This window comes from Solea solea, chromosome 4, assembly GCF_958295425.1.
Source record: "Solea solea chromosome 4, fSolSol10.1, whole genome shotgun sequence".
Classification (NCBI taxonomy): domain Eukaryota; kingdom Metazoa; phylum Chordata; class Actinopteri; order Pleuronectiformes; family Soleidae; genus Solea; species Solea solea.
The window spans coordinates 1,939,420-1,966,179 of NC_081137.1; the positions used below are offsets into that span (position 1 = coordinate 1,939,420).

Here is a 26,760-nt window from a genome sequence, read left to right on the forward strand (position 1 = left end):
AGCCAAGTTTTTTAGATCAAGTCTATCCCTGAAAGCTGGAGGAGACGACATATTTTTTGCGTTATTGATCATTAAAGTCATAACAACCTTTCAGAACGCATTAAATCAAGTGATCTGGGTGAACACTAGATTTCTGCACTGCTCTTCTAGGCTCCATTTCCACAGCCTTCCAAAGACCAATCACAGGACAGTTAAGAGCATTGATTCCCAAACCCTGGGTCAGATTTACGTGTATGGGTTTTAAATAACATTCATACCAATTCAAAATAATATGAGGTGCAATGCTGACGTCAATGAGAAGTCGGAAATGTGCAAATCTGGCAAAAACCAGTCAATAACAATGCTCTATGTGGTATTTTCACACACACACAAACAGCTCCGCAACAGGCCTACGTAGTTTTGAGTATTAGAATTTGTGATTTTGAATTAGTGACAGTGAATTTGAGCTCTGCAACACTTTTAGTGGATGTTGTTATTGTGGTTAGACCTCAGAGGGGACGGCACTGTGACGTAGCGGTTCTCCTCGTGTCTGCGTGGGTTCGAATGTTAGACACATTCAGTCAGGGTGGATAATGACAATAAAGATCATTTTATTTCATTTGAGAGATTCAAAATGAAACTAAAAATTAAAAATGTGTCGCTTAACAATCTTGGTCACTTCTGCAAATACATTCCTGCATCTTTGAAATAGTTGTCCTGACTTATTGAACATTTAAAGTTCAGCGCTCAACTCTCAGAAGAAGCTTAGTCAGATATTTTTTCAGAAAATACTCCCTGCCCCAAACTAAATTCCTTCCTTTTTCCGTCATTTCTAATGAGCAGAGTAGCGTGCGGGATTGTGAGTTGAGTCATATTTGAGAAATCAGCGTCAGGACATTAAACTCCACCTGTTGCCTCTCAGCGCTGAAGTCCAACACTTCCCAGATTCCATAGCGTTTCCCTGTTATTTCCACTGAATGAATAGAACCTGCGGCCTCCCTCTGTCCGCTTTCATTTCATCAGCTCGGGTATGAAAGGTGAAATTACTTCATCCAGTTAACTCCACTATTGCTTCGTTTCGTGGATCAAATTAAGGGGGAAAACGGCATTGTTTGTGGCGCCAGGAAGTCGAGTCGGCCTTCAAGCGTAACAAATGAGGACGGTGCAAACTAAAGTGGCTTTCGTGTTTTCTACTTAATCACCAATTGTTGCGGATGCTTACACTCGTCCAAACAAGCCATTCATTTTATTAAAGACAAATTAAAGACAAACAAGTCGTTAATTTTGTGCGGCGCTGTTTTTCTCAAAGGTGACATGTTCATTACTCTCAGGAGTGAGTCTCTCAATCATCCTGGGATTTGTTGTTTTGGACGTAAAAAGCTCTAAAATGAAGTCCACACTCGTCTTTTAATGTTCTCCTGTGCTGGGTTTTTGTGTGTGTCTGTTTCTGTCATTTTATGGCGTTTCAGGGGCGCCGTGTTTGCAAACTCTGACCACAGCCAATGCCCATACTAAAGACCAGGAAGGCGACGCCAACAAACCGAGCAAGGACGGCGACCACGGGAAACCGAGGGCTCCGTCAGACGCTCAGTCCAACATCTTTGTCCTGAGGAAGATGGTGGAGGAAGTCTTCACTGTGCTTTACAGTAAGGACGTACCGAGTGGACATGATTTATAAGATGCGTCGCAATTCAGGGGACACTTCCTTTGTGGTGGTTATTGAAGGCAACTTGTTTTTGTTGCTTGAATAGACCTTGGAGCAGCCATTACCCATTTGGAAATCTGAAAACCCCCTGACGTCGAAACCTAAACCACGGGACTAGGATCAATAATTCCCAAAATATATTATTGTTTTCTTGTAAATATGAGGATAAAACAAGGTAGTGCAGATTAAAATCTTTCAACACACGCACTTGGTTATTACAGACGAGCTCTATGTCATATTTGAAAAGTGCGTAATTATCAATCAACCTAAAATTAGAGCTGCAGCTAACGATTATATTCGTAATTGATGAATGAGTATTTTGGGTCCATAAAATGTCAGAAAATGTCGATCAGTGTTTGTCAAACCTGGAAATGACAATGTCCTTGAATGTCTTGTTTTGTCCACAAACCAAAAATAATTCAGTTTGAATGATTTGAATGTTACATGGAGCAAAGAAACAAAGAAAATAGACTGCCTGGCCAAAAAAAGTCACCACCTGGATTTAACTAAGCAAATAGGTAAGGGGTTGCTGCAGTTCAGGTCTAGGTTCAGCAACATTATGTGGCCAAAGAATGAGGTCAGCTGACTACCTGAATATAATGAATGACCAGATTATTCCATCAATGCATTTTTTTCTTCCCTGATAACATGGGCATATTCCAAGATGACAATGCCAGGATTCATCAGGCTCAAATTGTGAAAGAGTGGTTCAGGGAGCATGAGACATCATTTTTACACATGGATTGGCCACCTAAAGTCCAGACCTTAACCCCATTGAGAGTCTTTGGGATGTGCTGGAGAAGGCTTTGCTCAGTGGCCCGACTCTCCCATCTTCAATACAAGATCTTGGTGAAAAATTAATGCAACACTGGACGGAAATAAATCTTGTGACATTGCAGTAGCTTATGGAAACAATGCCACAGTGAATGAGGGCCGTAATCAAAGCTAAAGGCAGTCCAACGATGTGACCCTTTTTTTGGCCAGCAGTGTATGTACATTTTAGAAGCAGAAACAATCACAAATCTTTTTTTAATCATGAAAAAACCCTCAAACTGATAAATCGATGATCAAAATAGTTGATGATTCATTTAGTAATCGATTAATAATCAATTATTTGAGTAATTGTTCCAGCGCTGAACCAAATGTAACCAGTTTTCATTGTTAGGCCAGATAACAGAAAAATAACACATTGTTTAAGTATTTCATTTATATATCGTACATATGACACTGTTCTTTAAAACATATTTATTTATATTTGATGTCCTTTCACATCAAAATATCCTTACAACCTCATTATTTTGATGTATGTCTTTATGTATTATAGCAATGAAGGTAAAACATTTCTTAGGGACTTTGAATTTTAATGCATGTTATAGACTAACGGGTGACTACGCTGTGTTTTTTAAACGGCTCCGGTGCTTAAACGGTTCTCGAACTGGTACTTACAAAAACAAAACTGCACACACTTTGTCAGAAAAACAATACCCTTTTATTTCCAGGGCCCATAGGTGTCAGATATGCAGTGGACATGTCCCCAGCACTTTAAAAAAGTTTCCTCTGGCTTTGCCCTGCCCAGGCGTAGTTCACCATCTTTCAGGTCCTATCATGAGTGCTCACGCTCCACCTCACCGAGGGGCCGGGCGCACTACCTCGAAGCATCCCACCAACAAGCCCCCGATGAAGGGAGTACACATGTCCGCGGCCCGGGAAGCGGCGAGAATTTGACGCGGGAATAATAGTGGGTGGTAAAAAAGTCAGGCACTGAAATTTTCGTTCTTATTCGATCTTGTTACGACCGTTTACGCCGGAACCGGTGCACTATTGGCACTGCGTTTCAGTACCCGACCCTACCAATCAGTGGCCGGCAGTCTGTTGACGGCACATTTTAGTATTGGCTCGGAACCTCGCCCGAGCAGGAACTAAATAAAACCACCAGATATCAGCTACTATCACTGAAGGAAAAGCAAAAATAAAACGTGCCAATTCACAACGTGGCGAGTTGATTCGTGCCGTGACAATTGTCTTACGCCTGTCTACGATTGTCAGAATTATCAGTGCGAGACAATTTTTCTGTGCAAATCTTATCTTATTAATAAAGAACAAATCCAAACAAAGCAAGGATTAATTCTTCCTCTTGTGACGCGCAGGTGAAGCGGTGGGAAAGAGCAGCCTGGTCCCTGTGCCTTATGAGTGGATCCAAAAGGACCCCAGCTGTGTGGTGGCGCACGGCTTGCCCGAGGGAGTGGCCCTGAAGAAGCCCTCCGAGTACGACACCAAGACCCTGATGAAGATACTGGAGCAGAGCCACCGCATCCAGTTCACGGTGAAACGGTGAGCCTCGTGTCCGCTGTTGTGTTGTGTTTCCCGAACAATACGCTGCTGTTCACGCTCACAGACTCCCGGTGTCAGATTATGAAACCAGATGTTTCACATCTGATCGCTCCAAATAGATGTTTGGCATTTCACTTTAGCCTCTAATGTTTTCCAGAGATACATACTTGTGTTTGGCTGGGAGCGCATTTCCCTTGTGCTTTGTCATCTCCTGTAGTTTGATGGTAGCAGACAGACTGTTGTGTATTAGTCGGGGATAAACAGGGTTTTAATTTAGCTGGGGAGAAGAAACATGTTTCCCAGTTTCCAGTCAGTGTTTCCAGAACATGTTTTCTTCATAACAATACTGGCAATGTACAACAGGATTATCTGCAGAGGTGGATAAGGTGCTGTGACTTGTATTTTTCTTTCTTTTTTCCCCCATGTAATAAAAAGTAATGTGTATGAAGGGAAATGGTAAAGTCTGGCCAATATTAATGAGGCTCGTCACTCCACAGAGACTTATATCTGATTTGTCTTTGCCAGAATCTGGTTCTCCTGTTGGATCAAGGCAGACTTTTTCACTTTTTTTTTGAAGTGCGGTTGTATGTATTTCATGCCACCTGCTCCGAGAACCAACCTCAGCCGTGGAGGATTGTTTCAAACGAAAACATGGCTCCCAGTGGGCACACGAGGGAAAAACAGATGAATTAACACAAGGCTTACACAAGCTTAAGTCAATGATATTTTATATAATATATAATCTGCTTCATCTCGCTGTTATTAAGCATTTTTTGACAGGAAACGGAATTTTTTTCTCTCCTGCACCAAAGTCCATTTAGAAAATCATCAATTTTACATCGCAGCACACAGGAGTTGTTGATCTACTGCTGCTTAAATCAGTGAATTCAGATGTACTATTTAATGACTTTGGTGTTTGAAATCCTTAATTTAGATTTACCTCAGTGACACGAGATCACAGAATTAGCCCTTTGAAAACCGTCAGCTCCTGTTTTCATGCAAGCTAAAAACGTCAATTTTTTCCATGTGCTTTGGTGCTGGAGAGTGAGCGGTTTAAAGACCTCAGCTTCCCGTTGCAAAAGGCTGTCAGAGAGTGAAGTAAATGTGTCCACACCTAAACTGTACCTTTTATTAGTTGTATGCTTGTATAATTATGCGTTAAAGTAGTTGTTTTACATTTGTATATTGTCTGTAGGCTCTCAAATTTAAAAAAAGGTGGATTGTAAAGAAGAAAAACACAAATTTTGAGGTACGAGAATGACTGGGAAGATACAGTCTCCCCCTTGTGGTACGTCAGAATAAACGGCATGTTCCAGTCACTCACATGAAATGTTAATGGTTTTCTCAGCTCACGATTAATCCTGTTAATGGACAATCCCCATAATCACTTTATTGTGAGTGCTTTTTTTGGCAAAGTGTGATTATTTTCTGTACTATTGTCCCATCCAGAGTTGAAATAACGTCAACCAGGGAAAAAAAACACCAAAGATTTGGCATCTTCTACATCATTAAGTGAGTTTTTGTTCCGCGTACTCTTGAGGATTAATGTCACGTAGCCACGGCCTCATTTCATCACGTTCATTTTTCAGTTGCCACGTCTAAAACGTTAGCACAAAAGAGCAAATGCATCCGTTCTCCTCAAAAGGAAAGTTCCTTGTGCGGTGCAAGCCAGGAGATCTTTGGCAAGTGATAACAGTTGGCAAACCAGGAGCTTTGATGTCAAGCTGTGATGTATGTTACCCTCGGAAAGAAACATCAAACACTCAGTGGAACCTCCAGGCGCTGCTTTTCTTCTTGTTTTTGTCTTAAATTTTAACATCCATCTCCACGCTCAGGCCAGCAGACGATTTGCCCCGAGAAGCCAAGTCCAGCACTGACGTCAATCACAACGCTTCCGCCGCCGCCGCCATGACGCCGGGCGGCCACGGCACAGGGAAGGCGGCCGCGGGCCAGGTTGCCCTGTCGTCGAGTCCCGCCTCTTCCAGCAACTCCGCCGTGTCAAACTTTCTGTACGGCATGCCCATGTCCTCCAAACCTCACCCAGACAGCAAGCTGGATTTCAAACCCAAGTCCCTCCTCAACCTGGGCAAAGACAGACTGGCCAACTGGACGGCGGGGACGGACAAGAACATGTGCGCCAAGGACGGCACGTGCAATGGTAGGTTGGTGATCGCCAGGCTGATGTTTGCAACAGCTGTTTATCAGAAAAAGAAAGAGATATTTAGAATAGTGTGATCACTGGTTTGTGAACTCCTCTCACCTCCTCTCAAATTGTTCCCACTGATATTTTTCCATGGCATTTTTTGTGTGAAGAGTCTGCGCCTGTTCCGACACGTCTTTGCGTGATTGGCTCCTCCGCCGGTGTTTATCACGGATCCCAGTGACGTCAGCAGTGACGCCTTTTATTATAGTGACAGTCAGAGTTTGACTGCGAGCCTCTTTCTCAGTTAAATCCTCCTGTGAATAGACTGACAGAACACTTTCAATAACGATCATAACAGTAATAAACACTAAAATGCTGGTGTGGAAAAAAGAACGTCTTTCACCCCAGGCCTGCAGTGTGTGCAGACTCCACTTAATCTGCAGTAAATTCAGATTATTATGGCGCTCATTAATTCATTCACAGAGCCGCACTTTAACAGCACATTTCCTTGTTAAACTCAAATCAGTGAATGAATCATTTCACACTGAGCAGCCAATAAGCAGTTCGGTTAATTCACCAGTTCCCTGTGTTTATTAAGATTGTGGTGTCGCATACATCGAGAAAACGTATAAAAGCGGACGTTAAACCCTCTGTGAGGGCAGTTCAGCCCCGTTTACTGTTAATTAACTTGAGTAAAACTGATCACTGAATCAGAAAGTGAGCATTCCTTTCGTAAAAGAAAATGGAAGTGTGTAAACTGAAGTGAATGCCTGGAAACATTTGCCTTCCAACTTTCAGACGAGACAACAAGACTACCTGGTGAACAAGGTCAGAGTCCTCCTGGCATCCACATCTCCAAGAGGCTGCTCTTCTCCATCGTGCATGAAAAATCAGGTAAACCGAAAAGATTCATATGCATTTTGATAGATAGAAAGATGCAGGCTTTAGTTTAACTGAATTAAAGGACATTTTACCACTTTTTGGCAGTACACAATAGCTGCACTGCCTCTGCCTGCCACACAGAGGCTCCACAGACATGGTTGCTACTGTCAAGTAGCATGCCTTGCTCATTAAAAGGCCACTTTTGCTGAAAATGTGTGTACACATACTTTTCTCCATGACATAGTTACCTCATTTTCCACACATCAACTCACATGCAACAGCCGTTTGCTGTCTTCAAAACAAGCGATTTTACTTAAGACATAGTTTTGTCGGAAGGCAATTTTACTCCATGAAAACAAACAAAGGCAAACTCCAGCGTGTGAGCGCTAGTGTGAGTAATTCAGGGTCAACAGTGAGTGAAAATAAGAGGAGCAGATTCGAGATGCATTCAAGGAGCCATGTAAATTTCCTGATCTCTTCGGAGTCCACAGTGTTGAGTTCTGGTGCAGCTCAGATTATGCATTCAAGGAACATTGTAAATTACAACACTGTTGCAAACACACATGCAATCCACAAACCAAACGTCGCTGCTGCCACCCTGTGGTAATAGATCTAATGACATTTAATGAAATACATTTAGAATACTAAGGTACGGGGGTATCATGTTTATTTTCTGAATATCTTACATTTTGTTTCCTTCTGCAAAGCGTTGTTTACTGAAACTTAACTTACCCTTAACCATTAAGGGCTAAACTACTAAGGTGTCAAGAATAATCCCTTAAGAAGATTGCAGTCACTCCCAAGTTGAGACTGAGTAGATGGAGACGATTAATTTCGAATCGTTAGCGCCGCAGAGGCGTATATAAAGCTCATTTGGGTGTTAAAGCTGTGACAAACGCCGTGTTCTGACACCCTTGCCTTGCTCTTGCCTTGCAGAAAAATGGGACTCGTTCATTCGCGAAACCGAGGACATCAACACGCTGAGGGAGTGCGTTCAGATTTTATTCAACAGCAGATACGGTGAGGAAAACGAGACTCTTTAAAATGTGCGATTTTGTCAGTGTAAGAGTCAGTGGGACGTATAGAGTGGAATTTAGAAACTTATCTCTGGGCCGATTTTAACGTGCTGTGATGACTCTGTGGATGTTGATGTATTGAGGTCACTGTTTTGGTTTGATCATCACTCCCTCAGACTCATATTTGTATGCACATTATCCTGTATGACATTGCTGCTTATCTTAAAGCATTCAAAGGATGTTATAGTTTGTATAATTAAGAGCTACAAGGGTTTTAAAAAAAATAATAGGAGTGCTGGGATTTGTTCCAGACTTTATCCAATCTCACAGCTCCCATCGTCATTCCCTTAAAGTTTAATTAAGGGTGGTTCTTTCAGCAGCTTCTACAAATGCTCCCTGTTTTTTCCTCCTCCTCCTCCAGCCGAGGCCCTGGGTCTGGATCACATGGTGCCTGTTCCTTACCGCAAAATCGCCTGTGACCCGGGGGCAGTGGAGATTATAGGCATCCCAGACCAGATCCCCTTCAAGAGGCCCTGCACTTACGGAGTTCCCAAGCTCAAACGCATCCTGGACGAGCGCCACGGAATCCGCTTTATCGTCAAACGGTGAGGAAGGCTTTAAAGTGACAGTTCAGGTTTTTGCCGCTTCCACCCCCCCCCCCCCCCCCAACAAAAAAAACAGCTTAACTGTGATTTATCAAAAGTATATTCACTTTACTTCATTGTTAGAGAGACTTTTTTTGACTGGAAACTCAAGTTTGAGTCACTTTGTAAACAGCTCACTCTCCCACACCAAAGCCCATAGAGAAAAACAACAATTTAACATCACAGCACACTGTTGTTGTTCGTCCACTGCTGCCTCCATCACTTCATTCAAGTGTACTATTTTATGTCTTCAGTGTTTGAAATCATTCATTTGAATTCACCTCAGTGACACAAAGGGACCATATTGGGCGGCAGTAGACCAGCAGCTCTTCTGTCCCTGTGATCTTAAAACACTTATTTTCTCTATGGACTTTGGTGTGGGAGAGTAAATTGTTTACACATCAACACAAACTTCTATTTCCAGCCAGGAAAAACACAATCTAACATCAAGATAAAGCTGAAAAACATGCCCCTAAGATAGTGTAGGCTTTGATTTTAATTTAATTTGCCAAGTATTTTCTTATTGTCAGTGCTGCCAGCCATGTTTTCACTGCCAGTTCCCAGCTAACACTTCAAAAAACCTCAACTATTACATTTAAACTGTACATTTTTCACATTTTGCGAGTATGGTGTACCCCCTTTAGGCAAGCTTCAGTCTTTAGGATGTGACATTATCCATTTATTTTCAAGGAGAAACATCACTGCTTGCTGTCATAAAAGTCTAATAAAGTCTAATTTAGTCGCAGAGTGCAGATCATAGCTTGTTACCACGCTGTCATCCAGCTCGGCGTCACTTCTTAAACATTTTTACGTTCAAAAAGAAGCTTCCTGACTGAGCCAGCCGAGTCCATCTGTCTCCCAAACGTCCTCTTCCTTCGGCACACTGTGTCCCACCGACTGCTCAACCGTCCCCGTTCGTGTCCCAAACGACTTTCTCTTGGCCGCTCTCTCTCTCCCCCGCACATCCCCCCCCCCCCCACCTCCATTTGTTTAAGCTCATTTAAACGAGCCACCATGCCTCGTTTGAGATAACACATCTTTTAACGGATCCTGCAGGCAGCTCATGAATGCTAACACAATTAGGAAAGATTGGGGAAATGTGATTAATTCTGAGTTGCGTCACATTGCCGTTGTCACGGCAGGCGCTCCACATGCAGACGCCCTGATGTTCTCCTTTTTAGCCCTCCTCTTTGTTGGCAACGCTCCAAGCAAACTGATCATGAAGACTAGCAGTTTGCTGTTGAATTGGAACCAGAAATGTCACTTTCAATTGAAACCGCAGCCATTTATCGTGCTAGAATGATACGTTACATATTGTATATACCCTGCGTTTATCGTAGCAGTTTTCTCATCATTTTATTTATATGTATATACAGTGTCCTGTGATGTAAAATCGCTAATTTTCTGTGTGGGTTTTGGTGCGGGGGCAGTAAGCGGTTTAGAAAGTGAATCAAACGTCAAAGGATATAGATAAATAATTGAATGACACGTCTACAACATCACGTTGCATTAACTCAGTTTGAGTATTCCGTCAAAGCTGTAGCCCCCAGATTATAAAATGAGGTCATCTGCCTTGAAGTCGGATTGTAAATGAGTGATAATTACGTGCAGTAACCTTCGTCACCAGCTGGAAGATCATAAAAAAGGTTTTATCCACAGATGTAAATAAGACTTAAAGACGTAGCTGAACTATGATCACACAGCACGGCTGTAGCACATGGAGGCGCCGTCCAGGAGCGAATCACATGTCCGCTGTTATTTTTAGTCACAGGGATTCAGATTACTCGGCTGTTTGACTGTGGCTGATTGTGTAAAGGACAATTAATGTGCGTAACGAGCTGTTAACATTGTGTCTCCTCCACATGTATGTGTTTGCATTATGATTCCAAACCCAGTGACTGATGACGTTTCTCCTCTCTTCTTTCTGTCTTTTTCCTTTTTTTGCAGAATGTTCGATGAAAGGATTTTCACTGGTAAGATTAGATTTTTGTCTCAGTGCCATTTTGTCACATGTGTGAGCTGTGATTTGGATTTAATCCCTGTATTAAAGACGTGTAAAAATATCAAAAAAGCGATATATCATCGTCTGGTACTTACAAAAATACAGTAGAAGAGCTGTGGCGAACCTCCTTCAAATCCTGCATTGAATGCTATTCACCCATTATTTTCAAAATTGATTAATCTGTCCATTATTATTTTTTGATAATCAATTTATCGACAGGGCCATAAAATGTCAGAACATTTTGAAAAATACTGATCAGGGTTTCACAAACTTTCAAGGGTAAATTTAAAACTCTGTCATCACATATCTTTAGTTGTTTAGTTTAATACACGTGTCACTTTAAGAAAGTTCACGTCAGCTACTGCTCTGTTTTCCAAACTTTATGGTTCGGAAAACAATATAGAAACAAAACTTTCTATATTCTGTATCACTAGATCTGAAGCATTTACTCGATTAATCGATTACTCAATGAATCGTCAACTATTTTGATAATCAATTAATCGGTTTGAAGCTTTTTTTTCATGATTAAAACAAGATTTCTTATTGTTTTAGTTTATTTAAATGTGAATATTTTCTAAATTTCTTTGCTCCATATGACAAAGAAATCATTAAAAGTGAATCATTTTGGTTTATGGACCAAACGATGACTTGATTAATCGTGAAAATGATCCACAGATGAATCGATTATGAAAATAATTGTTAGTTTAGAAACTCATTTACAGCCACGTCTGTGACACCTATTAGTATCATTTTGAGCCGGTAAGATGTTAAATAAATGAAATACAACTTCATTTTATGCATATTATTTAAAACCCAACAACATTGTCTCTTCCTTTGTTGAAGCCGCTGGCAAAATGGCGAGGGAGGAGGGAAAACACGACCTGGGCTCGACACCTGACGACGGTTTCCTCGACAGTCTGAGTCTCCCGTGCGCCGAGCTGATCAGCAATCCTCTCAGCAGCAGGTCAGAGTGACTGATACTGAGCGCTGTTTATGACTGTGTGAGGATTATATAAGACGGACGGACGGTGGCATGCGGCCAAATTATAATGCAATCATAAACAACAGCAGCAGCAGCAGCATCACTCGCTTACTCAAATATGCTACTTTACAGAAGCTATCACAGAATCTGTTTTTTAATTTGGCCTCATTTCTTCTTTATTTGCTGTATTTTCATTTGTAACAGCTTCAAAGTTGAGGGAAACATTTGAATAATAGAAAAATAAAGTTGTTGTGTTGGCTTTTGCTGTGTAGATGAAGCAGAATATAAGAAAAAATCTCACATTTCAACTTATTTTTAATGTCTAAAAACTGTATCAGGGCTGCAACAGATGATTATTTCACAGGGGACGTCAAACTCAGTTGGAGAGGGGTTTGAAATTAAAAAACTGTCCTAATCGAGGTCAAATAACATTCAAATTAGAAATGTATGATGTGTCATGTTTGGATATGTTGTAATGCATCGACTTATGCATGGAATTAGATTAGATCCATACACATAAAAATAGGAGTAAGTACTAAATACTAAATGTAATAAAATAAGAATGTGGATACTGGATTTTAACTGAGCAGCAGTTGGCGACTGTTTCAAAGTACAACTCACAAAAAAAAGAACCTAAACGCACAAGTAAATATTATGCGGTAAATAATTTATGAATGATTTTCCGCTGAATTCAGCAGTGAGTGCAGTTAATGCAATTTTTCCACGTGTCTGACCCGGGTTTCCTCTGCTGTACTGGCAGCAGAAGAAGAGTGGTCACATGTGTCTTAGCCAATAATCTGCTGTACTCCATCATTTTGAGTACAAGACGTAAAAAGCTGAAAAAAATTAAGGAAAAAAGGAAGCAAAATAAGCCCCTGGTTCCGGCTCTGTGTTTTTAAAGTCCACATTTACTTTGTTTAATTCTTTGACGGGTGAGGTAACTTGATATGTGCTATGTGGTCCATAAAATGTCAGAAAATTGTGAAAAATGTCTTTTCTCAAACCTCCCAACCAAAGATACTCAGTTTATCGTCTCAAAGAAGAAACTAGAACACACACATGCTTGTACAACATCTCATTTGCAAACTACAAGCATTATCCTCTTTATTTTTGCTCATTTACGGCCTTTTCTGACTGGAAAACTGCAAGTTTTTAAGCGTTGTAAAGTGCTGAAACTAAAGATTTAAAACACCGAAGCCACAAGAATAGCACATTTGAGCTTAGGGATGGAGGCAGCAGTGGATCAACAACGCCTGTGTCCTGGGACGTAAAATCACCGATTTTGGTGCAGGAGCAGTCAGTGGTTTAGAAAGTGACTCAAACTTCATTTTCTCATTATTAAAGGATATTTAATGTTGAGATGAAGCTGCAAACATATTTTTAACTAAGTGAGTACCTTGTAAAACTGCATTTCAAAATAAAAGCTCAGCAATCACAGAAGAAAACACTTCTGACAAATTAGTTGTCACTTAATTTAAAGTCCATGATTTCATTACTGGTGTTTGTTCCACACAGACCTGCAGCAGGTCAGCTGACCCATGCCGTGCTATAAAAGCTTTGTAACCCTCCTTTGACCCTGGTTTGATTTATTTTCCAGATCAACGAGTGCGTGTGTGAGTCCGCTGGCTGAATGTGAAGCAGGTATGTGCTTTTTTTTCCTTTTAGACAAACACTTGAAAGTTTTACTGTAAAGAGAAAATCGATATCCCCCTCCCCACCACCACCATGTTTTTCCCCAGTCAGTTCAAACACACTCTGTCACCAACTTCAATCTATTTAACGCCGCCATAAAACACAATGCCACCGACTGACAGCAGGAACTCGTGGTAAAAATGAACTGCTCTATCTCCTCAGGCCCTTCAGGAGATTGCATTCCTGTGAAAAGGATTAAAACGGAGCCTCCAGATGGGGAAGACGTTCAAGTTACAGTGCCAGGTAAGTGAGCGCACGCTCGGCAGCCCCCTCAGCTGTGAAATTATTCCCTTCTTACTCTTAAACACAGACTCCAGAGATGACTTTTCACTCGCATATCAAACGTTTCATGGACACAGTGTGTGTGAATGTGTGACTTCTGCGCGTTATCGTGTGGCTTTTACACTAATACGCCGTCTAAATTTGTGTAATTGAATTTCGCAGACTTCACTAAGCGAATACTTTGCACTGTAATATCGCCATCGTTCACACGATAGAGGCTGTTGCTGCTGAGAAGACTTTCTGACGGTGTCTTATTGTTTTTTTATCCTCGCAGAACCAGCGTTTTGTGAGCCTTGAAAGCCTATTTGAGTTGTTTTTGTGTAGATGACCGACCCCCAAAATACTCCGTACGGCTCCGCCCGTTTACACCGCTTTTATTAAGCAAGTGGAAGAGGAAATGATTTCCAAAAGGCATGACATTTTAAACATAATCACGTTTTATTTTCATCTTTCACATTTTTTAAAATAACAGAAAAGGAAAAAAGGCCACAGCCCCTGCACAGCCACAGCTTGCAACGTTTGATATCGATATATGCATCACAATATAAATCAAATCAATATTTCTGTAAGGCTGAGTGACATGACTTAATGTTTTATTTTATCTTTATATTAAGTTGTAACCTCACTTAAAACGCTATTCTTAACTTAGTCGAGAGAGTCTGGTGATTTCACAGACTCTTAGTTCTTCAAAGTTCACAACCTGTGTCTTTTAATCCGTTACTATTTTCTCGTCTTTGTTTTTTTTTGCACACATTTTTCCGTCTCACACAGGGAGTTTGAAGCGGTGGTGAAAATTCTCTGTTGTCTGAAATCAAACAAAAAACAAAGAGAAGTCAGAGATTATTTCAGAGACATGGAGCAGTGTTGTCTTTTCTGCTTCAGTGCTGTTTTTTTTTGTCTGGGATTTAGTGATTATTCTGGATTATTCTGTACATTTTAACAGGGGAATAGATCTGTGTGTTTCACTTGTTTTCAGGATTATTCTCTTCTCTTTGTTTCCTCTTGTGGTCGCGACATGTTTCCACGCTATCACTCGAAAGCATCACAACCCAAACAGGAAATATGTGCAGCCAGACGTTTCCTCTCGCTCTCTCGATGTTTACGTTACAATTCAGCAGAACTTGTGAAAATAAAACTTGTCTCTCCCCCAGAGCCTGGAGGTCAGAGTGCGGAGGAGGCCGGCGATTGTGTCGTCGAGCCCGTGGCGTGTCCAGCCACGCCGTCGCCCGCTGCTCCCCCCGCGGCCCCCGCCCCCGCCACTCCTCACCACCCGCTGGAGAATCACACAGGTAACGCCGTCAGCCGCCGTCCGTTTGTCCCGCAGCTCCCGGACTGACAGCTGGGATGCTAAATAAGCAGCAGCACGTATGAAAACACTTTTCTCAGATACTTTTCCCCCATAATCCCACTCTCCACGCGACCACACCTCCCCTCGGCCTTTAAAAATAGTCCCACCCTCACAACCGTTAAAATCCCACCTCTCCAACTCTGACCCCACTGTAGCTCCTCCTCCTTTTCTGTCCTGCGCAGTTCTTTAAAACTCTCATCTGTGGAAAGCAATGTGTGTCATTTATCCATCTGACATTAGTTTAACCTTAGTATTAGTACTATTTTGATAAAAGTATTATTTTTAAACAATTAAAACAAGTCCTTAAGGCTTTTTAAGCTTCGTAAATGGGAGTATTTTCTGGTTTCTTTGCTCCATTTAAGAAAGAAATCATTAAAACTAAGACTCAAAGTCTGTCATTTTGACATTTTCTGACATTTTATTGTTGTTTATTTTATTTATAACCACCAAATGAGTCAATTCTAAAAAAAATAGTTAGTTGCCACACTAGTATATAGTCTTCCTCGACTGGTGAGATATTTGATATATGATATTTGTATATGTTTGGCACCACAATTTAAATTGAAGGAAAACTGGGTTTTAAACAAAAGTTGCAGCTAAAGATTATGTTTATTATCAGTTATTTTCTCTAATAATTAACCATAGTTGTTTAGACCAAAAGATGTTGATAAAAAACATTCTCAAGCATCCAGTTTTGTCCAGAAACCAAATATTTTCAAATGACTGTGATTGAGGAACAAATAAAACTGAAATCAAAGAATTTAAAACCCTCAAAGGGGTCAAAAATTGTTGGTTTCTTTTCAATTTTTGATTTCTAATTGTCAAAATAATTAACTGTTGCGATCCTCATCAATCAGAGGGATTCAAAAAATATAAATTGATGTAAACTGATTATCTACTTTATCTAGCACCAAATATCAGTATTTTAAGTTGAAAACAAGGACAATGTCACTACCTAAAGCGTCCACGTGGTGGCGCTAATCACAGTTATGATGGGAAGTCAAACGGCTGAAGAAGAAGTTGATGAATCCTCTATAATTGATCGATTATTAATCTATCCCCAGCTATCAGTTTAAGTGTTTTTATTTTTTATACAGTGTAATAATGGTGTTTTTAAATGTCCTATTTTGTCCACAAACCAAAGTGATTCAGTTTTAATGATTTATTTCTCATATGGAGCAAAATATTCACATTTAAGAAGCAGAAAAGTCAGAAAACTGACACACGGTGCACGTTTACAGACTGTGAGTTATTTATTTTCCCCTATTTCTTGACCCCACTCTAATAGAGTTAGATATTGAGTTAGAAAAAGGAAAATTCTCCTGTTTATTCCCTCCTTCATCTAACACACACGACTCACATACACGTTTAAACCGAGGTCACCGAGAACCTTTGAGTAGACTGAGCTCTCTCACAACAACACGTCACTTGCTTCATTTAAATTCAGCCATGAAAGCTTCATTTATTTCATTTCAAACTTACATTTCACCCTATTTTTCTGTGACAAAGCTGCAGAGAAGGACGAGTCTACTCAATGTGGTCTCGGCTTTAGCTTAAAGAGGCGTTAGATAAATTTATTTTCTTTTTTTTTTAAATTGTTCCTTGTTTAAGTTTTCTTTTCTTTCACAAATCACCACTAAAGGAAAGATGTTAAAGGTGAGTGCAGCAAATGTCACATTTTTTTACTCTGAAAATGCTCTAAATGCGAATAACTTGCCAACATACAGTCCTGTTGATTTATTTAAAAGTGCCACAAGGGGGAGCCTGCATCTTTCCAGTCATATATTCTGATTCTTTGTCTCATTGTTGTTGTATTTTTATTTAAATTGATCATTAAAATATTTATCATCATATTAGCTAAGTAGTTTCTTACCATAATGTGAATTTAGTGTGTTTTATATCCATTTTAAGAGCTCAAAGCATAGTTTTACAATCATCACAATAGTGTTGGGAATTGCACAGATCTGAGTTTGGACAATCGGAAGATTAAATTCTTAATTGCAGCTCTGTTTAGATATAAGTTTGTTGATATTTTTCAATATTGAAAACCCGCTCTAGGTCATGAAATCCGTCAGCCACCACACGACCACGCATCATGCGTGAACCCAACACTTAACGGCTAAACGACCCAGAAATTCAACAATACAATCTAGTTTCTTCAGGGAAAAAACAATAGAAAAACTTACTAATGGGCCAAGATGAGTACATAAATTTAAAGTGTACTCGCTTTTCTATTTTTAAAAAAAGCTAATGGATGAAATGTCATAAAATCAAGTGAATTATTCATCAAACGACGCAGTGAAAGTCCATTTAAATCAATAAAATCCCTGCTTTTTTTTTTTTTTTAACTAGGTCTATATTAATGATTTTTAGGTGTGACAGCCGTCATTTGACGGAAATGTCCGTGTTTTTTAAGCCACACTTTTCCCAGTCTCGCAGTGTGTGACGTAAGTCTCGCACATGTGCGGTACAGACGGTGCAGTGTCGTGAAACACGCTTCGATTGTGTTTCGATCGTACGCACGCGCACACATTGCGGCACATGCGCAGAACGGAGCACTGACGATGCTGTGCTTCATTTACATCACAACTTGGTGCTCCAGAGTTCACCACGTTCCAGTTCAGGAGGCGGAAATACAAATGGTTCTCGTTCTAGCCATTGTTAGCAGTGCCAGTTACGCACTTAAATGGCATAAAAAGATGTTTTAGTTCGACTGATTTACTGTGAAACAAATACGACAGATGTGCCATGAGTTTCCTACTTGGAAATCCGAGTTTGGAATAAGAACCTGGGAAATTCCGAGTTCCGACTACAAATGGAACGCACAGTAGTCTCACGAGGTTTGTGCAGAGGACACAGGAAATGGTGCATATGTGTTGTATGAATTGATCAGATCTAACTTTTATTTTGCTCTCATGATTTCTCTTCTCTTGTTCTGCAGCTGAAGCGGTTTCACCGAGCGCGTCCTCGCAGAACATCAGAAGATCCTCTGAAGGTAAATAAATAGTTAATCATATTTATTTAGACTAAAATAACACACGCGTTTGGAGTAAAAAAATAAAGCGTCTGTAAAAGGTCTGATGCCGACAGACGCTCTCAGCCAGGCTCCGCGAACACAACCTTTTTATTTTATTTTATGTGCGATATATAAAAAAAAAGAGATTATTTATTTATCGTCTCCCATTATCTGCCACGTACTCGGCAACAGAAACCCGCAGATAATTCACCACAAGATCACCTTGAATTTATGATAATTTTACAACTCGTCGGCGAGATAAAAATTTGGTGTTTTTATTTTACTTTGACTCCAGGTGCCGTAAAGATGATTTGTGGCTTTAAACTGCGTCTCCCACTGTTTTTCAGCCTCATTCTTTATTTTTCACTACTGTTGTTTGTGCTTTTGTTTGGTCTCTGGTCTTGGGTGATTAATACAGCGTGCAGCCACTTTGTCTTTGCCAGGTCAGAGAGGACAGGGAGCATTTATCTCAATATAAAATAAAGAAAAGGGAGGGAAAGGTAGAAGTGTTTCCAGGTGAGAAGACACTCGCTAACTGAGCCGCTAATAATAATAATAATGCCTCTGTTTTGCTGGTTCTTGTCTTTCTTGCAGCTGGGAGTTTGGTGGAGGACATCAGTGAAATGATTCTGCAGCTGCGGCGACAGGTGGAGAGTCTGTTCAGCATCAAGTACGGTGAGTGAACGCCCGGCGCCGCTGGAGATTTATCGCCGCTCACGTGTGAGAGCGAGTGTGAGAGCACGAGCTGAAACTAATGCAGCTTCACTGGATGAAGAAACTGTGGAAACGTTTGTAAATATCTTGGTCTCTCCGTCTTCTAGGAAAGATCTTTCCCACCATACAGTTCTCGTACGACTCGACTCGGTTTGGTATCATTTTCTATTACGATAGAACCTCCTCAACGTGGGCATGGGAGTCGTCATAGTAACAGCTGCGTGAAACTGACGCGACGTGGTTTCAGACACGACACAAACACACAAACTTGTGACTTGTAAAGCAGTTGTTTTTCAGTGTAACTGAATCATTAGAATCAGTGGATTAAAAAAGATTTGTTCACAGAGCGGAGCACAGATTAAATCCACCAGACTCCTCTGTTAAATATCGATATTGCAGGAATTAGTCTTTTGCTAAGTGTTGTAGATTAACGCTTAATGTTTTCAGGGATTTTTAAGGCATTGTTGGCTTTGATTCTTGTGTATGACGCCGTGCTCATGACTCTTCCAGTGACGACTTTAATCTCAAAATTCTGACTTAAAATCTCGGAATACTGACTTTAATCTCAAAATTCCGATTTAAAATCTCAGACACCACATTTCAGATCACAAAATCAAATCATCACAGAATCAAAAAATTAAGTCTCTTAAATTGTAAATTCTCTGTTCAATTTTGACATTTTAGACATTTCCTTTTCTAAATGTTGCAGATTAACACTTAATGTTTTCAGGGATTTTTAAGTCTTTAACTGGTCTTTGATTCTTGTGTCGGACATCGCACTCGTGACTCTTCAGTGACGACGCTCTGACCGATCAGTGGCCGACAGTCTCGTCAGTCGCCGTCACATTTTTAGTATCGTCTCAGCTCGCTTGGAACCTCATCAGCGCAGGAACTAAAAAAAGTACCAGACATCGGATTCTATCACTGATGGAAACAAAAACCAGTGGAGTCAAGCCGTGCCGAGTCGTGCTGGAACTGTTTCGTGGAAAAGTGTCATTAGAGCTTCACCCACGCGCTATTTTTAGTGTCTCACGTCCTGTCCTGCAGGTTTGTACTGGGGACACTTGTGAAGTAAAGTCTCCTCTGTCTCTGCCTCTGTCTCTCAGCTGAAGCTCTGGGTCTGCCCGAACCAGCCAAGGTTCCTTACTCCAAGTTCCAGATGTACCCGGAGGATCTGTACGTCAACGGGCTGCCGGAGGGAATCTCGCTCCGGAGACCCAACTGTTTCGGAGCGGCCAAACTGCGCAAGATCTTAGCTGCGGGCGGTCAGATCCAGTTTGTTATCCAGAGGTGAGAGTTCATCAGATATTATTTTATTTGTTTCATTTTGCACACACTCTGGTCAGAATCCCTCAGCTCCACTCTGATCACATACCCTGGTTTATACAGTCGAGCAGGATTTCTGATTCTCCAGAGGGAACTCGCGTACCACTGCTGGTACACGTACTACAGTTTGAAAATCCATGGATCTAGACTCAACGTCTGTACTCCAGGACAAACTCCTCTCTCCAGCGCTCACTCACGTTCCGAGCTTCTTCTTCTTCTTCCTGCAACAGCTCTCCGGTCTCGCGTGATCTCGCGTAGTCTCGGCTCTGCCACGATAAATGTCTAAAATAACGCTAGCACTGCCTTGATTTGATAGAAGGGAAGCAATTTGTGTTTCCAGTGAGATTCTGAGGACTTCGGTTCGGCAACAGCTGATCTTGCAGGGCTGGTTTTCCTCTAGCAGACAGTAGGGGGCAGTGGAGGCCGCCTCACAGTGACTCTGACGCTGTTAAATTACTGTAAACCCTGCATTGTTCTGCTTTAATGGATAAATCCTTTGCTTATCAACGACAATGCAAGTAAATAGTTAACAATAAAACGCACGGTGAGGTTTGACAAAAAAAAAGGCCTTAACAGCAGATTTCCTCAGACAAGACACTGAAGTTTGTTTTGATCATGTTATTATTCTTTTGTTCATTTCCAGGCCTGAGCTGTTAACTGAGCAAGTAAAACAAGAAATGCCTTCGATCCCCGTCTGTGACTCAGGTACGTTTGTGTCAACAACAGCACATTTCATTACATTTAGCCTCAAATACAAGATACAAAGGGTTTTGTTAAGACGTTGCTAATATTCCGGGTTTCGCTGGTGAAGATTAAACCAAAACAACAAAACATCAGAATGATTATTCTCTCTCCTCCTGCGCCGTAAAAGTGGAGTATTTACTTCATTGCCCTGAAATAAATGAGGTCGTGGTCATGAATATGTAAATATTTATTCATCTTCTCCAGTCTCATTATTCAGCCGACGTTCGTTGTTTCTAATTTGGGTCGTGGAAGATTGAGACTGTGAGCAGTTTACAAACGCTCTGTGTTCTGTAAACTGCTTCTCCTGACGGTAAACAAACCACAAAAATAACATTATTTCTAATTGTACCGTACAGTTTTAAAAGCGCGTATTTGCTGAATCTCTGAAAAATAAAGTCCTACGTCAGCAGACGATCCAACTTTCCTCTGTTTGCTGGAAGTTTATGAGGTCAAATGCAGTTCAAGGTGTATTTCTAACCATTTTTCCCAAAAAAGAAAAGGTCCTTGCAGGGTTTCTCCTGCAGCTACAGCATCTCTGCCTTTATTTATTTATTTTATTATTGGTGACAAAGCTTGTGGAGCTCTCGGCGCTTGTTGTGTTGAGTAAATCTTGAGCGGTGACGCGTGCACAGAAAAAAAAACAAAAGTTTAACCTTGAAATGTTTCTTTTGTCCCGAAGATCTCGACGCAGACGCAGCAGCAGCAGCAGCAGCGTTAACAGAGGACACTTTATCCAAAAGACCCGGGTTCTCAGGTTAGTTCTTGAAGATTTAACGTTGTCCTTTTCACCTTTCGTGAAATTTCTGCCACTAGGGGTCTCCCTCTCTCTCTCGCTCTCTCAATCAATCAAAACACAAGCAGCGTGAGATCATAAGTTTCAACGCGTTTGCTGATGAAGTGACTGATCCTCTCTTAAGTTTTGGTGTTTTTGTTCCCTGTTTCCATGAAAAACAAGGCTTTTATTGTGAAATAATACCAACAGCAGTAGCTCTCTGTTCTCGAGTGTGTAAAAGTGTATTATTTAAGGGGATTTTTTAAGGGTAAACCTGATGTAAAACATAGCCGCATGATGATGTCATTAAAAGACCGACTAATAAGAAGGAAGTGGTCCATTATCTTCAATAAAAAAGTAGATTTAAATAGTGTAGGAAACACTTTGGCTATCACTAATGTAGAAATCTTTCTGTGAAAGAAATGTGATTTATGCGTGAACTTAAAACGACAAAGTGAATATGAGTTTTTAAGAGTGAAAAACACTGAAGTCAACTTTAATTTAGTTGCTGAGGCAGAAATGATTTGAAATGCCTCCTGAATTTTCTTTCATCAAATAATTTGACTTTTGCTTTAAAAGTGTAAAAAGGTAAGATGGAAATCCACGTTAATGTCCTGTGTCTTCTGTCTCCAGAGTGTCTGGAGTCCAAGTTGTCCAGGATCGACCTGGCCAACACGCTGCGGGAGCAGGTCCAGGACCTGTTCAACAGGAAGTACGGTGAGGCGCTGGGCATCAAGTACCCGGTGCAAGTGCCTTACAAGAGGATCAAGAACAACCCGGACTCGGTCATCATCGAGGGTCTGCCCCCTGGAATCCCTTTCAGGAAACCCTGCACGTTCGGCTCCCAGAACCTCGAGAGGATCCTGGCGGTCGCCGACAAAATCAACTTCACCATCACCAGGTGAGAAACAAAACCACATTTTATACGACGTAGACAATCGCTGAGGAGTTCAGACTTAACTAGTCCTCAGAATGTTTACATGAAAACGCATAATGATTTATGACACTTAAAATTTGATTTTTTTATTGATTTTAATACGTTTTTACAACTCAAACTTTGTTTTTTATTGATTTGTTTGTGAAAACTGCTTCAGAAAAAACTATGAATAGAATTTAGCTTCATAAAAATCCTGCAAAATCTTTAAAATCAATAAAAACACAACCCGAACACTGGGTCAGGACCCGCAGATGAGTCTCTGGAGAGTTTTTCAGGGTCCCCAAATAAATTTGCAGAATTTACTGAAGAATTGTGTGTATATGTTTAAAATAACGTGCAGAAAATGATATTTTGGCTGTAAATGAGTCGTCACCCTGTGCATAAATTAGCTCTTATCATAATTTACTTGATACAAATGTCTTTTACAGACAAGGACGTTTTCCTCTTGTTAGAAAAGTCAAATTTCCTGGATGATTCAATTGAAAAGTGTCTAGTTGTTGTTTTCATACGTCCCGCTTATTAAAAAAGATTAAATTGAGTGAAAATGAATTTCCTGTTTTTTCCATCCTCAGACCTTTTCAAGGACTCATTCCAAAACCAGGTAAGACCAGAGTTCGTCTAACGAATAACACGTCGCAGAGAGAGCGATAATTAGCGTCACGTGACGTTGACTCCACCCCCTTGTTTGTGTCCGCCAGCGCCACGAAGAGTCACTTTGCTGAAGAAGGCCTACGCCTCCATCAGCGGCGACGACGACGACATGAGCCGCATGGGAGAGAAAGTGGTTCTGCGAGAACAAGTGAAGGAGCTTTTTAACAAGAAATACGGTGAGAGGATGTTTGTTTCTCACAGATCTGCACAAATATCACACAGTTATCCTTTTAAATGTGTTTTTTTTTAATGAAAATGAGAATAAAGATGTAAAAATGAGCTCTGATATCGCGAATCAACGCAATTCAATCGCACTTCCTGTCAAAGTCATTGCAATTAGATATTTACTCAAAATCGTTCAGCCCCGATTTTTATTTCCTTCGATATCGATACATATATCACGATATGGCTTATAAATAATGTCTAATTGTAATTTTTATGGATATAAAGCTGCACACCGGTTGTTTCTCTGGACTCTGGAATTTTAGATCATACTGGCTTTATTAGGATATTTCTGTGTGCAAGAAAGAGTCATTTTATTTTATTCATCGATTGATCTATCGATTATTTTCTCAAGTGATCGTTTGGTCCATAATATGTTGATCAGTGATTCTAAAAACCTGGAAATGACGACGGGTTTTTGTTCACAAACCAGCAACGATTCAGTTTTAATGATTTTCTCGGTGTCGCGTGGAGCAAAGAAACAACTATTCACTAAATATTCCCATTTAGGAAGCTGAAAAGTAAGAGAAACTTGTTTTAATTCTTAAAAAAAAGCGATTAATCGATTAATAATCCAGTACTCGAATTCTGATTTAACACAAATGTTTAAATTAAAATTCCATGTATTTTTTTTATCAAAATATATCATATTTAATATTTAATGTGTATTTCACAGACGCAACAGCCTTTATAACCAGGAAAAGTCGTCAGAGATCATTTATACCTACTTTAAAAATGTACTATGTTGATGATTTATTTCTGTCTTTCTCTGCTGCTGCGTTCAGGTGAAGCTCTGGGCTTGGATCACTCCGTCGTGGTGCCGTACAAGCTGATCCGCGGGAGTCCAGAGTCGGTGGACGTCGACGGTCTCCCCGACGACGTCCCCTTCAGAAACCCAAACACCTACGACATCGTGGCCTTGGAGCAGATCCTTCAGGCGGCGGATCAGGTCACGTTCACCATCAAGAGTCAGCTACAGTGAGTTTCTGCTCCGTGACGTCACATTTACAGTCCAGTGAGAGTCAATATAAGGTTCAGATATTTGTCTGTAATCTATATCCTGAACATTTCCCAGGCTCCTTGAATGCTTCTCGTGAGCTGAACCCTGCATTACTTTCACTGGAATATTTGATATTTAAATGCTGCTGCTTTGTCATGGTTTGTTTTGATGTTCAGTCTAAAAAACAAAAGGCGCTTTGTCACCAGAAATGACTCAGCGTTTTCTCCCTCTTTGACTCACAGGCCTTTTGCAGAACTCTGTAGTCAGGCGTGTAACACAGGTGAGTCAGTGATGTGTTCACTTTCATCTTGTAATATTGACTTTTGTCTCATGATATTACGACTTTTTTTCTATAATATTGACTTTTTTTCCTCGTAATATTGCGACTTTATTCTCATACACTACAAATGTACAGTGTTTTTTCCCGCGGTTGATTCCAGAAGTGAAGTGACGTCGTGTTTCTGTCGTTTTTTCGTCTTCAGCAGTAACAGACGCCTCCATCAACCGGCGGAAACGCAAGAGAGTCCATGAAAGCAGTCGAGTCCCCGCCTCCTCTGACCTCGGGATTTCAACCAATCAGATTCCAGTCATGGTACGTTTGAAGAAATTCACTAAAACCCAATGTAAACTAAGCTAATTTGTTATTCATTAAATATTGTGGTAAATAAAATTATAGTTAGCTGATGAAATGTTGTAATATTTTGAGTGGCGATATTATAACACTTTTGCGATATTTTTTTAAGCATTTCATTTTTTCTGGGTTTTTTTCTTGTATCAAACGCTGACAAACTGAAGTTTTGCGAACTTTAGTCTTCACAAAAGCGTAAAAACCAGGAAGTGTGTGTTTGGCTCTCCGAGTGGACACGCCCCCAGTGTGTTGCCGAATTTTACATGATTTTATTATGACTTTTTTCCCCCGTAATATTACGACTTTATTCTTGTAATTTTACAACTTTTTACAACACGCCCCCCAACATCGCAGAGCAGAGAATGTCGCAGAATTTTACAATGTTTTTTAATCGTAAAAGAAATTGTGAAGAGGTTACAATCGTGGAAAGTCAACGAGAATTTTGCAGATATTTTACAGTTTGTTGTTTTTTTCTTCCACCTTTACGACTTTTCACTCACTCTCTCTCTCCGTGTGTTTGCTCGCCCGCAGCAGTGGCCCATGTACATGGTCGACTACAGCGGCGTCAACATGCAGGTCCCCGGAAAAGTCAATTACTGACGGAACGAAGGAAGAGGAAGAAGAAGCTCTTGGAAAAAAATGACTCGCGAACTCTTCCACGCGTTGAAAAACACTAACACTTACGTTGGAGCACTAAAACTCTTCGGACTGAAACTCCTTGAAGGTTTTTGACCTCTGCGAACTTTGCCGTCGCCGTCTTCGTCGTAAAGGAGCAGCAGAATGTACGTGGATCGCAACGTTAGAAAAAGAAAGAAGGAAAAAAAGACGACTACAGCTAAAGATTTTACTGCCCTCGCGTTTACGAAGTCTCCACCCACTGAGTCGTGTTTCTTTTTTCTTTTTTTTTCTTTTTAAATCCGCGATGTATTAACTGACAAGGTAAAAAAAAAAACAAGTCTTTTAATCTGGTTCTATAATATTCAGATATTTGTACTTTTTATTTATTATATTTATTGAAATATAAACAGTAACGTGCAGGGATGTAAAAGACATTATTCTCCTCTACAGCGCCACGACACTAACACACGCGTAACTACAGGTGAAATCAGACTCAAGTGAAGTGTCTTAATCGCAACACGACAGGAAAAACTGTTAAAAACCACACACACACACACTAAATCAACTGTTTTTTGTTTTATTTTAAATTTTTAATGTTAGCGTCACACGAACATTAATGTAAAATAAGTCATTTAAAGTCGGCCTGAATGTATCTCGTAAAGGAAAGAACGGTATGTTACTCTGCGATGACTCTCTCTGGACTAACGGTATTTAATAACGCTGTACCTTAAACTAAAGCCAGTTAGGCCTTTGAAATAAAAATGTGTTGCCTTGCACTTTGTTGTTTTTTCTTGTTTTGTTTATAACCTTTTTAAGGTTATTACACGAGAAAACCCCGGATTTTGTAAAGACTCTACTTCAAGTTTTAAGCGAAACCTGGACGTCTACCATGACACAAATGGCCACCAACAGGAACAGGAAGGTTTTGGATGACACACTATGCTATGACGTTTTTAAGTGATTTTGGATGACATACTATATACTATGACGTTTTAAGTGATTTTGGACATACTATACTATGACGTTTTTAAGTGATTTTGGACATACTATACTATGACGTTTTTTAAGGGATTTTGGACATACTATACTATGACGTTTTTAAGTATTTTTGTATGGAATTAGATTT

The 26,760-nt window shown here is 40.4% G+C and overlaps 1 protein-coding gene across 1 annotated transcript in view; it reads left to right on the forward strand.

Annotated features, from left to right (window-relative positions):
* Window positions 1-26,410, forward strand: part of gtf2ird1 (GTF2I repeat domain containing 1) — a 36,505-nt gene extending 10,095 nt beyond the window's left edge. The window contains exons 4-26 of the mRNA XM_058627635.1: window positions 1,449-1,625; window positions 3,832-4,015; window positions 5,851-6,173; window positions 6,957-7,052; window positions 7,977-8,060; window positions 8,478-8,661; window positions 10,648-10,673; window positions 11,546-11,666; window positions 13,282-13,325; window positions 13,539-13,619; window positions 14,810-14,947; window positions 17,948-18,001; window positions 18,617-18,697; window positions 19,843-20,026; window positions 20,706-20,767; window positions 21,486-21,560; window positions 22,212-22,479; window positions 23,088-23,116; window positions 23,214-23,342; window positions 24,174-24,366; window positions 24,631-24,668; window positions 24,871-24,980; window positions 25,548-26,410. Of these exons, the coding sequence (XP_058483618.1) occupies window positions 1,449-1,625; window positions 3,832-4,015; window positions 5,851-6,173; window positions 6,957-7,052; window positions 7,977-8,060; window positions 8,478-8,661; window positions 10,648-10,673; window positions 11,546-11,666; window positions 13,282-13,325; window positions 13,539-13,619; window positions 14,810-14,947; window positions 17,948-18,001; window positions 18,617-18,697; window positions 19,843-20,026; window positions 20,706-20,767; window positions 21,486-21,560; window positions 22,212-22,479; window positions 23,088-23,116; window positions 23,214-23,342; window positions 24,174-24,366; window positions 24,631-24,668; window positions 24,871-24,980; window positions 25,548-25,616 (2,750 nt within the window). The 3' untranslated portion in view covers window positions 25,617-26,410. The remainder of the gene's footprint in view (window positions 1-1,448; window positions 1,626-3,831; window positions 4,016-5,850; window positions 6,174-6,956; window positions 7,053-7,976; window positions 8,061-8,477; window positions 8,662-10,647; window positions 10,674-11,545; window positions 11,667-13,281; window positions 13,326-13,538; window positions 13,620-14,809; window positions 14,948-17,947; window positions 18,002-18,616; window positions 18,698-19,842; window positions 20,027-20,705; window positions 20,768-21,485; window positions 21,561-22,211; window positions 22,480-23,087; window positions 23,117-23,213; window positions 23,343-24,173; window positions 24,367-24,630; window positions 24,669-24,870; window positions 24,981-25,547) is intronic.
* The last annotated feature ends 350 nt before the right edge of the window (window positions 26,411-26,760 follow it).